The sequence below is a fragment of the Mandrillus leucophaeus genome, unplaced genomic scaffold (assembly GCF_000951045.1).
Source record: "Mandrillus leucophaeus isolate KB7577 unplaced genomic scaffold, Mleu.le_1.0 Scaffold1, whole genome shotgun sequence".
Lineage (NCBI taxonomy): Eukaryota > Metazoa > Chordata > Mammalia > Primates > Cercopithecidae > Mandrillus > Mandrillus leucophaeus.
Genome location: NW_012098097.1, coordinates 10,215,623 through 10,227,429, shown reverse-complemented (window position 1 = coordinate 10,227,429; position 11,807 = coordinate 10,215,623). Strand labels below are relative to the sequence as shown.

The 11,807-nt window shown below is 54.5% G+C and overlaps 1 protein-coding gene across 4 annotated transcripts in view; it reads right to left on the bottom strand.

Annotated features, from left to right (window-relative positions):
* Positions 1-11,807, bottom strand: part of MGAT5B (mannosyl (alpha-1,6-)-glycoprotein beta-1,6-N-acetyl-glucosaminyltransferase, isozyme B) — a 91,441-nt gene that overhangs the window by 27,557 nt on the left and 52,077 nt on the right. For all 4 annotated transcript variants that reach the window (XM_011986724.1, XM_011986811.1, XM_011986644.1 and 1 more), the window contains one exon: positions 162-293. In XM_011986724.1, coding sequence (XP_011842114.1) covers positions 162-293 — 132 coding nt within the window. The remainder of the gene's footprint in view (positions 1-161; positions 294-11,807) is intronic.

Genomic DNA, 11,807 nt, shown 5'->3' with positions numbered 1-11,807 from the left:
GAGGGGGGAAGGGGAGGGGAGGGCGGAGGGCAGGATGCAGGACAGTATGTTCTCCCACTTGGGCCCAGCTGGCCGAGTGGGGACATGGGGGCAGGGTGTGAAGGAGGAGCTTTCTCCCCTGGCATGCAGGTCACGTGCCCACCCTCTGGCCGCCCTCTCACCGGTACTTCTTGAAGGAGAGTCCCATGTGCTGCTTCATCTGCTGCAGGCCGTGGTAGTCGGTGTAGATGAGGTCGAAGGGCAGGGGCATGGTGAGCGGGCAGCTCCCCCGGCCTGGCGGCACCCCTAAGTTACTGAGAGAAGAGCCCTTCAGAGTCTGGGCCCCAAGACCCACCTGCCCAACCAGCCGCCCCAGTTCCTTAGAGCCCAGGATGAACGGTAAAAGTGCAGAGAGCTTAGCACAGACTCTCAGACAGGAAGTGAGCAGGATGGCCCTGTACGGTAGCGTAGGTTTTTCACTGCACAAGGCAATCCAGCGAGGGGCAGGTGGGACTGAGGTCAGTGTGGGCTCCCGTGCACCCAGCCTGGGCTACCTGCCGGGAAGAAGGGGCACTTTTTGTCATTGCCACAAATGTGCTCCCGCAGGGCTGTGGCTACCCAGAGAGGGAGCCTTTCTCTAACTCTCACAAATCCCATGGATGCTGGCTGCAGTCCTCAAGCTCAGCTATGTGTTTGTCTGGATGAGGGCCCCAAACCTCCTGCCTCAGAAAAGTGCAGTCTTGCAGGAGTGACCGAGCTCCTGGCGCCCAGGTTGGCTGAGGCCACAAGCTCCTGCAGGCCACTGGTCACCTGTTTCCCACTCCGGGCACCGCACAGGACCTGCCTGCCCTCACCTGCCGGGTCATTTACACACAGGTTTTCATCTGGGACAAGGTTGCCTCTGGTGACCTGGAAGACGCAGCTTGGTCAGAGAAGGGGTGGTGCCCCTCTGCCATCTGGCATCCCATCTGGCTGGAGCTGCTGGGTCATCTCCTCCTGCTGGCCCCCCCAGGTCCCCGGCTCCAGGAGCATGGACAGGAGGACATGGAAGGACATGACCACACCCCATGGCTTCCTCTAGAATCCCCACATCTGCTCAGTCTGCTTCCCTGGGGAAGGGTTCAAAGCCCCCTGTCCCGGCAGCCACAGCTGCCATTTTAAACTCCTCTGCCCACAACCCCCCTGCCAGCATCCGTACAAACCAGCTCCTCCCTCCAGGAGCCCCTGCTTATTCCAACTCCACAGCTTCGGTGTCTCCCCTGCAGGGAATGATGAGGCATCCGGTCACTTGTTCATTCAGTTAAGTCTATGCTGAGCCCGAGTCAGGTGGGATGCGCCGTCCTCCACAGAGACAGCCCTTCCACATTCCCTTCCCCACTCCACCAGAGAAGGACGCCCGGGAGCTCAGAATGCATGCAGAACCCGGTCAGGCACCTGCTTCCCCAAACACCCGCTCCCCACCGGGTCCTCAAGATAATTCTCTTTAACAAATGTTTCTTGAGTGCATGTGGGGTGCCAGGCCCTATGCCCACATCATGAACTCAGAGACACGTGGGATGTGGCCCCAGCCCCAGGAGCACGAGCCATGTGAGGTGTGTACGCCTAGGGGTGCTGGAGCGGAGATCTGAACATCTGAACAGCATGTGCTGAGGCACAGTGGAGGTGTCCTGAGGAGGGGCCCATTGGTGGAGGGATGGGCAGAGAAGGCCACGTGCCCTGTCTTCATCTTTCTCTCTCAACAGCTCTTGGTGGACGCGTCACCTCATGGAGCTGGATGTAACTGTCCTTTGCTCCCAACCCAGATTGGGAAGCAGCCAGGCCATCGGGCCCCATCTCCCGGGGATGCCCACCTCCCCAGATTCGGGGTTCAGGTGCCAGCTCTGTAAGAGACCTAGGATACCTCCTACTAGCGAGGCCCTTCAGGGACCCACATGATAAGCAGAATCAGGCTGGGGAGGTGATGAGCTTTGACAAGGTCACCTGCTCATTAATGGCAAGGGGCCAGGATTGATCAGTTTCCTGGGCTGTGTCTGGGCTCCTTGAAACCATTCAGGCCAGGTGGAAAAGTACCGGCCCGAAAGGTGCATGCTCGCTTTGCGCATGCTCAGAAGCTTGGGGAGGGGACTGTGCACACCATCCGTTAGCACACCGTCCGTTAAAGTGGCACCGTGTCAGTGATGTTTCTGGTGACTTGCCGACAGCGCTGTGATGGGAAGAGGTGGGGAGAAGCTGCCAGCAGAGGGACTAAGCCATCAGAGGTCAGCCTTACCCTGCAGAGAAAGGCAGCAAGAGGGGAGGCGCTTTCTCTGGGCCTTGTCCCCAACTTCCAGCTGGTACCCCCACCAGCCTCTTGCGCTGTCCCCACACTGGCTTCCCCGCCATGTCAGAACCTTTGCTGCTAAGTGTGAGAGGGGAATATGAAAACCTAATAACCGTTTCCTCCTCATTTCTTGTCTATAAACTTAAAAATGGCCACGGGCTCCTCCCCCATCCCTCCAACCTTCCCGTCTTCCCCTCTTTCCAACCCAGACCGCCTGCCACACGGGATTCTCTGATCCACGGCTTCTAAGGCAGTGCCTCCCTCTTCAGCTTTTTGGTTGAAATACCCAGAAAGCAAAGGAGAAGGAGCACAGGCCCCAGGGGTCTGGAGCCATCACAGGCAGCAGCTCCCACAACCTGGAGCCTTCATGAAATATTTGGTGGTACGTGTAAGTGTCGAACAAATTCTGCATTCACTCTGCAAGATACCCCTGTTGTTTTCTGTGAAGCATGGACTTTCTCACTCCCAAAACTCCTCCAGTAAAACTGATGCCCCAGAAAGAAGCTTCATTTTTTTTTGCCCTGGGGCTCCAGAAGTCCCCTCTTCCTCACCTCCCCAACCCAATTGAGAACCACACACAAAAGGACACAAAGATGCTCCCTCTATCCCCTTCCTTGCAGAAACCAGGAAGGGGGTGGCTGCTCCTCCCACATGGAATCTGGGTCTAGTAAAATTAAGACAATCCTGAAAATACAAACCGTAGGTGGGTCTAGGAGCTGCTACCTGCACCAGGAACATGACTGGTTTCCCTACAGATCTCTGGTTGGTTTCCAGGCAACATGTTATCTCTCTGTCCTGGGAGCTTCCTTTTGTTGCCCCATCACTGACCACACCCCTGACCCTAGTCCCAGACACCGGGGCCACTGAGAGGACAGAGGGGTTGTAGCACTTCACAGCCCTCTCCTGGGAGACCGCCACGCTGTGGTTCTAAGGCGAGTCCATCATCCTCGCCATCTTCAAGGCTAACATTTTGGACACAGGCATCATTCTATGTGCTTTCAACTTACTGATGCATCAGTTCCTTTCATCTTAGCAACTACCCTACCAGATCAGACCCATTCGCATCCTGTTCCCATCTTTACAGATGAGGAAACAGAGAGTTTGAGTAACTTACCTAAGGATACACAGCCAGGAAGGAGCAGAGCTGGGATCAGAGTCTTTCTACAATGGAAACTTGGTCACATCTCCCCAGCGTCCTGACCCTGTCTGAGGCTTCCCACTGCCTCTGAGCCAGGACTTCCAGGATGCTTCCCCACCTAACCCCTGTGGAAGCAACAGCTGCAGCCCCTGCACCACACCCTATGCCCCCCAGGGTCTGCAGCAGCCTCCCCAGCACAGGCCCACTGGGTGTGCATGGAGGGAGCAAGGGAGTGGGCAGAAGGTGGACCCCCACTGAGCCCCACCTTATGCAGGACCCACTTGGGCAGTCAGTCCTCACCCCACGAAGCATCAGCCCTAAACCTTCGCACCCAGGTCCAGAGCCGGGCAGGAGCAGGGGCACCTTGCTGAGCAATTGCTTCCCCCATGCACACCCCGCTCAGTGTGAAGTCAAAGTCTTGACTAAACCAGAAAAAAAGGGAGGAATATTAACGGATGGGGGAGAAGGAATCTATAATAAGACAGCAGCTGTCACCAGCATGCAACTAAGATAAGTGAGAGCGGACACTTTCTGTCTCTGTCACACGTGAGGCCAAGGGCTGCAGAAATTTCAAGGTGGACCCAGTCAAACCCTCCCCTCTGATCCTACCAAGGTTCTCCTGCGACGGTGCCCTGCTTTCACAGAAACCATTCCCTGGGTCTAGAATACTCTTCTCACCTCCACATCGCCTCCTCCTCCAGGAAGCCTTACCTGAGACACTCCTCCCACTATGCTCCCTCCATACCTGGGACACACCTCTTCCCACCTGGAGGCCCCTTTGAGGGCAGGGTCAGGCCGTCTTTAAAACTCAAGACCAAGGACAGGACCTGACCCACTAAACATCTGCTGTATTCATGAAGCAGTAACAAAGCGGTAGATGAGATGACCCTCAGGAATAACTGGTTCCAATGTTTAACAGTTGGCCGAGAAAAGCCTCCCCGGAGAGAGTGTGGGTGAGTGAGGGGCCCGGGGTGAAGGTGCCTCGGCCACTGGCCTTTGGGTCTGGACCTGGGCCCAGTGGCCCTCCACGCGGCTCAAAGGACATCACAGCAGAGGAGGGAGACCAGTCAGCCCGGAGACAGCAGCATCCCCTTCCCAGGAGGAGTTAAGGAGAAGCCCACATGTCCCCAACCCCGGAAAACAAGGATTTTCAATGGAAGGGGAGGACGTCCCTGGAGGTGTCCGCAGCGGCCTCATTGCTCTTGTCAGAAGAAACCTGAGCCTTGTCCCCTGGAGAGCAGAAAGGTCAGCTGCGGGGAGACTAGTTTTATCACTTGTATTTTAAGTTTACTTTTACGGGCAATTTTACGCTAAGTGATTGGCTGGAGCAGTGACATGAATTGAAAACGCCATCCCCCGACAACCTTCAGCCAAAGGTTCCTGGGAGGCTCAGCTGTGCATTTCCACCAATCCTGCTGAATCCGCAAAACGCTCCTGTCCAGACCTTTCTGCACCTCCAAGGCCAAGTCCTCATTTCTCTTGAACTCTCCGGCCAGGGCTGGGTCAAGAGGATGGTTCAGCAGCCCCCACAGATAGGGGTGGGCAGAGGGAGGACCTCAGGGACAGAAGGAACATGAGATGCATCTGCTGCGTACCCCACCGTCTGCCCACTGCCAATAGCCAGTGCTTGGGAAGGACGGGGAAGTTTGCGTGGAATTGCCAAACTGGCTGGTTAGAATATATTTCTGAGTGTCCCCAGGCCAGATGAATAGGAGTCTAAATCCCAAGATGAAAGGGGTAGCGGTAGGGTGGCCAGGGGAATGGAGCATTTCTGCAGGTCACCTGGTTAGAGTTGGCCCCTGCACTGTGCCCAAGTTAATCCACCTGGAAAAGCTACCCTCTCGGGGGAGGAAGGAATAGGAAATTATTGTTTAACGGGTAAGGAGTTTCAGTTTTGCAGGAAGAGATCTGGAGATGGATGGTGGCGATGGTTGCACCACAATGTGAATGTGCTTTGCCACTGAACTGGTTACAGCAGCACATTTTATGTTATGTTTTTTAAAAAGTCGGCCCGGCACAGTGGCTCACGCCTATAATCCCAGCATTTTAGGTGGCCTAGGTGGGAGGATCGCTTGAGTCCAGCAGTTTGAGACCAGCCTGGACGACATGGCGAAACCCCATCTCTACCAAAAATACAAAAAATTAGCCAGGCATGGTGGCATGTACCTGTCATTCTAGCTACTCAGGAGGCTGAGGTGGGAGGAGTGCTCGAACCCAGGTAGTTGAGGCTGCAGTGAGCTGTGATCGAGCCACTGCTACACTCCAACCTGGGCAAGAGAGTGAGACCCAGTCTTAAAAATATGAATGATTTAAAAATAATTTTTAAGTCAACCCATTCACATTCCCGGCTCCCATGCCAAGCACTCTGCCTCCCAGAGGGGCTGAGGCCCCATCTTCTCCAGCTGTCACATTCCCCACCTGCCTGGGACTCCCAGCTGGCCACAAACAACACAGGGGCTTAGTAAATATCCAGGGAAGGACTGGCTCAGGCACTCTTTGCTAAAAATCCAAGAGGAGGATGGGGAGATGGGATGAGGGAGGAGAAAAATAAACCTTCACTTAATAGAAGAAACCCTCGGCTAGGAATTCAAATGCTGAATTCTGGCAATGAAAAATATCCCTCGCCAGGAGCTCCAGCAGGCGTTTGCTGGGTAGCCTTCCGCAAGCCACTGCATCGCTCTGTTGCCGCCTCCACATGTGGGACACGTGCTCAGGCGAATCTCCACGGTCTCTTTTAGGCTATAAATTCTCTGGTTTTATTTCTCTCTGTGCCTTTGGTCTGTGGCTAGAAATAATCTCTCCAGGTAGCGCTCAAACTGTGGAACAAACTATTCTCTCTCTCTTTCTCTTGTGTGGGAGAGACCTAATTAAAAAGAATCCTTGCAAAGGGCTCAGAGATCTTTGGCTCCAGGGGCTGAAGTGCAGGCAGGATCCACAACTTCACTGGGTGCCTCTCAAGGGGAACACACAGCCGGTGCAGCCTGAGACGTTCCGCCTCCCCAGGGCCCTGAAATCCTCCAAACCTGACTAGTGCCCGTTTCCCAAGCATCATGGGCAGCCCCTGACCCCACCATGGCCCATTACCAGAGCAGGTCACTGTCTGGTCCCTGACAGATCAGATGGGGGCAGAAAGAAGAAACTCAGAGGTTGAACTGGGCATCTAATGAGCTGCTTTAGGAAGCAGGGGTTAGGATCACTAACGAGGAAAGAATTACACAGTCCTGCAGCGTTTTCTTCCTGCCCAGGATGGACTGACCTCCCTGTATCCAACAGAAGCAGCCCAGAGTTGCCTTATGGAGCCATTGGGATGGCCCTGCCCTCAGCTCCCATCTCCCAAAAAAGCAGATGACCTTGAACATCTCCAGCACATACCCCATGCCCTCGAGGGTTCAGGGCCACAGCTGAGAGCTGCCAGGCCCCCTCGGGGTCCGTGGCTCAGAGGAAAAGGGAGCCCAAAGGCAGATGGGGGCACAGTCCAGGTGCTCCTTATAGCCGAAGCCACCACAAAGCATGGGTGTGGGGGCAGGTGGGGTGCAAGGTGTGCGGTTGGCGGGGGGAGCCTCCGAAAGGAAAACTGAGGGAGCAGCGTATCCTCAACACTGCAGACCCAAAGTGGGGCTGGCATCCAAAGCTGGCACTTTCTTCCCCAGTGTTCTTTCCTAGTAAGCAAACTCAGGGCTAAGAATAGGGCCTTGCTCCCAGGAGAGCTGGAGGGAACGGCACACTCATCCCCCTGGCTGCCAGCACGGCTGCAGGAAGAGGAACGGGAACTCGGCCCTCCGGCTGTTCCCAGTCCTCTTCCTTACAGACAGGCCTCGATTTCTAGAACAAATGCCTGTAAACACTGAGCCCGAATCCAGGTTATCTCATCCAGGGGTCGTGGGTTCTCGAGAAGGGATGGGGGGACCAGTGTTCTTCCTCTGCCAAGCACAGACCAAGACAGCGTCTTGTCAGATGGTGGCTGGAGAGGAGGAAGGTGGCCAAGCCACCCCGAGGGTTCCTCTATTTGTTCCGGGTTGGGGCCTGGGCATCGGGGATTATTTTTAGTTCCTCGGGTGATTCCTGTGTGCCAGGGGCTCTTGGCTATTCTATCCAGTTCCACCAACCTTTGCTGAGAACCAACCTGTGCAGGAGCCTTGGGGTAAGACTCTGCTGTCAATCCCACTCAAGCAGTCTCGGTGGGAGATGAGGGCCAAAAGCTAAGACACAGCCCCTGCATCCTGCATTCGGATGTTGAAGGCCTCTGGCTCCACGCTAGAGCTGCCGAGGAAAAAGCAGTCTGGCTCCCAGGAAAATGCATTCCTTTTACCAAAGCTACTCTGACTTGAGGGGCAGGTGGTGATATAGGATAGTGTTTCGTGATCCTAAATAATCTCAAAATGGAGTCACTTATGACAAGTGACTCAGCCCACAGTGAAACTGCTGATCCTTCAAAGTGATAAATGTATGCTGGACTGGGGTGATGAGATGACACCTGCTGTGGGAAGGCACCCCCGAGACTCAGCAAGAAAGCGAAGCCAGAGGCAGCTGAAAAATGACCACAGACGGCCTTGCGGAGGCCAGAGACACAGCAAAGAAACTGACTTCGAGGGACATTCGGACCCGCCTGGCTTGTTAGTCAGTGCACACGTATCCCGAGCCACTGGCCTGTGGGTGCTGAATATATTTGCAGTGAAGGTTGGTGTGCAAATCCTCGCACTAAACCCGGACTTGAAAGCATTTAATTGGCCACTGAGTCATAGTGAAACCTCCCACCTGGCGTTGGACTTAGCACAACTAGGCTGACTCAAACCTGACAGCGTAGTCGGGAGGAGTGCTAGGGGGTTACTCGTACCATCCTGTGCCTCTGCCAGCTTCATCCAGAATAAAAAGGGCCCCAGACCAGCCCTGGTCCCAGTTTCCAAGAGGCAGGAACCCCTGAGTTTGACCTTTCCCATGGGTGGCTCCTTCCAGTCTCCCTGACAGATGGTTCCTGAAGCTCGTCCGCTGCCACCTTCCTCCTCTCCAGCCACCATCTGACAAGACATTGTCTTGGTCTGTGCTTGGCAGAGGAAGAACACTGGTCCCCCCATCCCTTCTCGAGAACCCACGACCCCTGAGATTCACAGAGGCCCTGATGCCTCCTCCACAGGGACGAATCCTGCCTCCTTTAGGAGCATCCAGAAGCCAGTTCTTCTCATTCCTTTCTCTTTTGAGTTTTTTCTTGTAGAGATTAGGTTTCACTTGCTCAGGTTGGTCTTGAACTCCTAGACTCAAGGGATCCGCCTGTAATCCCAGCCTCCCAAAGTGCTGGGGTTACGGGTATGAGCTGAAGGCCTGGTCTGTCCTCATTTCTTATCTATCTCCCCAAGTTCTCCCCACTCCACTCGGGGTGCATGGATCTCTCATGAGGGCCCCAGGCCCCAGCAGCAGAAGCCCACAACCTTCCACGACATTTGGCTACACTGAACGAGATCCCACCACACTCGGCATGCCGGCGCCTGCTCCCTCTCTGTCCCCTTGCCCGCCATCTAGGTCTTCTGCCCATCCAGGTCTGAATTTTCCGGGGAAAGATCTGACCGCCAGCCAACTTGGGTGGGGTGTCCGGCTGCCAGGCGTGGCTGGGATATGTGGCTCCTGCGCTCGCTCCCCACTCAGCCAGGAGGTTAAAATGCCTCCTTGAAACTGAAGGAAGGGGAAGGAAAAAGGAGACAGGAGAGGGGCCGGGGATTTTTAGCGTAACATAATCGTCGGCCTCTCGTGCCTCCTCTTGGAACAGGGAGGGTGATGCAGGAGAGCCGCCGTTCACAAGTCTAGGTGCCAAGACGCGGTTCTTCCCCACCTTTTCCTAATCTGTGTGCTTGTAAGTTATAAAATAGTTCAAGCATCCAGAAAATTATAGAAAATCATATAATGCTCCAATGCTTCCACTTCCCTGCCTTGTCAAGCCTTAACATTTTGCCATATTTGGTTTGAATTCTTTCTCCCGCTGCCTCCACCTGGCTCATGGGAAATGCCCTCCCCTCCCGCATCAAAGATAAAACAGAAACCATCAGAGGGGAGTGCCTGATTCCCGGCCCCAGCCCGGGCCCCCCATCCCGCTGCATTTACATCATACCCTGGTCTCTGCTCCATCTCTCACCTCAGGGCAGAAGAGCTGTCCCTGTCCCTCCTCCTGGGACCCTCCCCTGAAGCCACTGCCAGCGATACTCTCTCCCTCCTGTGTCCACAACCTCCCTACTGTTCTGGCTCCTTCATATCCACATTTAAACATGAGTGCACTCTCTTATTTTGAAAAATAAACAAGCACACCTTCCATCATGGTGTGCTTTGAACCTTTGTTCCCCACGACTGCACCATAATGCTCTTTCCAAGGTGAGCAATGACATCTATGTGGCCAAATTCTCTTTCTTTCTTTCCTTCCTTCCTTCCTTCTTTCCTTCTTTATTTCTTCTTCTTCTTTTTCTTTTTTCTTGGAGACAGAGTCTTGCTTTGTCACCCAAGCTGGAGTGCAGTAGCACGATCATGGCTGACTGTAGCCTCGACCTCCCAGGCTCAAGTGATCCTCCTGCCTCAGTCGCCTGAGTAGCTGGGACCACTGGCGCACTTGGCTAATTTTTTTTTGTTTTTGGTAAAGACCAGGTCTCACTATCTTGCCAAGGCTGGTCTCAAACTCCTGGTATCAAGCAATCCTCCCGCCATGACCTCCCAAAGTGCTGGGATTACAGGAGTGAGCTGCCCCACCCAGCCCCATGTGACCAAATTCTTCGGACATTTTTCAGTCTCCTTCTTACTTGGTTTCTCAATGAGCAATGTGTTGCTGGCCACATCATCCTTTTAGAAGCATCTTCTCATGGTCACCCATGACCACATCTCGCTTGCTCTTGGCTACTCCTCAGTCTCCTTTGCCTGTAAGAGGACTTTCTGTGTTGATATTTCCCAAGTCTGTGCCCCTCAAGCCTGTTTTCCCATCCCTCGGCAACTTCATCCACACTGTGTTCAACAACTCTCAATGGCCAAGACTCCATCTCCATGCCACACCTCCCCTGGGCCCATCACCCGGTGGCCTCCATGGGGCACCTCTGTTTCAACATGTGTGCCCCAAACCCAGTGCTTTTCTCCTCTCCCCTCAGAGAAGGGCAGCATCCTCCGCCCTGGAGCTGGTTTGAGCTGCCCAGTTCAGCCTGGTTCTGGTCAGCTCAGGCTGGTTTCCAGCAGCTGGGCCCAGTTTGCATTGGCTCAGACCAGTCTGTGCCAGTCATATCCAGATCTATCTCTGGGTTCCAACCCTAAGACCTGCCTCAGCTGGTCACCGTGGACTGTGCCGGAGGAAGCAGATGGAGTCTCCACCTTCGTCATTCTCTGGGGACCCTCCCCAGCCTTTCCTTTGGGCACCGGGCCCCAGGCAGGAGGCAGATTTCCAGCCTGGCTGCATGCTTGACAGCCAGGAGTTGTCTCTCCTAGTCCTCCTTATTTAAACATTCTCCTCTTAAGCTTTCATCATTTGCCAGTTAAGTCAACTAATTTTCTACTAAACCCAATTTCACTCATGGATGGAGGAAGAGCTCAGTAATTTTTCCTCATGCCATGTACTATTAATGATGCTTGAAATTATGCAAATAAAACTGATGAGCACAGCTGATTCTGGGAAAGCAGGAAGGGAAAGGCTTAACTTTAAAATGCCCACCCTGGACCTGCACATGCACGAGGCCGTCTCAGGATGCAGCGGCCAGGCAGACGCTCGGGTTTGACTTCTCCTTCCCTCCATGCACGGCGGGGCGCAGGCGGGGACTGGCTGACATCACCTCACTGCAATCTCATCACAGAGCGCGTGGCTCCCTCGTGCCAACTCCCTCACCCCGGAAGCATCTTGCAGCAGCAAAGGCAGACGTGGATCCTGCACATTGTCCCAAATGTCACTCCAGTGAGCAGGTTAATTGAAACACCGAAATCCGAGGAGCAGAGCAGCGCCGGCTCATCCGTCCAGCCTTGTTGCTCCGTCAGTGGCCAGGACACCTGCCATGAACATCTGTGAATAAACTACAACAAATGTACAAGCTGCGTCTTTGTCCCGCCGCCTCCCATGCGGGTCATTCCGCCAGCCAAGGGAGACGTTTCTGTCGCAGTAGCCAAGCCGAGACACTCGGAATTCAGATTACCTTCACATCCGGTTGACCTGTTTTCAAATTAAACTGGTGCTGCTCCCACAGAACGGCTCCCAGGGCTGAGAGGTGAGGCCCCGCGTGCTTCTGCCTCTCCCTGAAGGGCTCGCGGTTACTCGGTGAGAACTCTGCCCAGCGCCCCATCCAGGCTACAATGGTTGCCATCTTACTATGGGTTGACATTGTGTCCCCCGCCCCCCATATTGATATATTGAAGTCCTAACCCCCA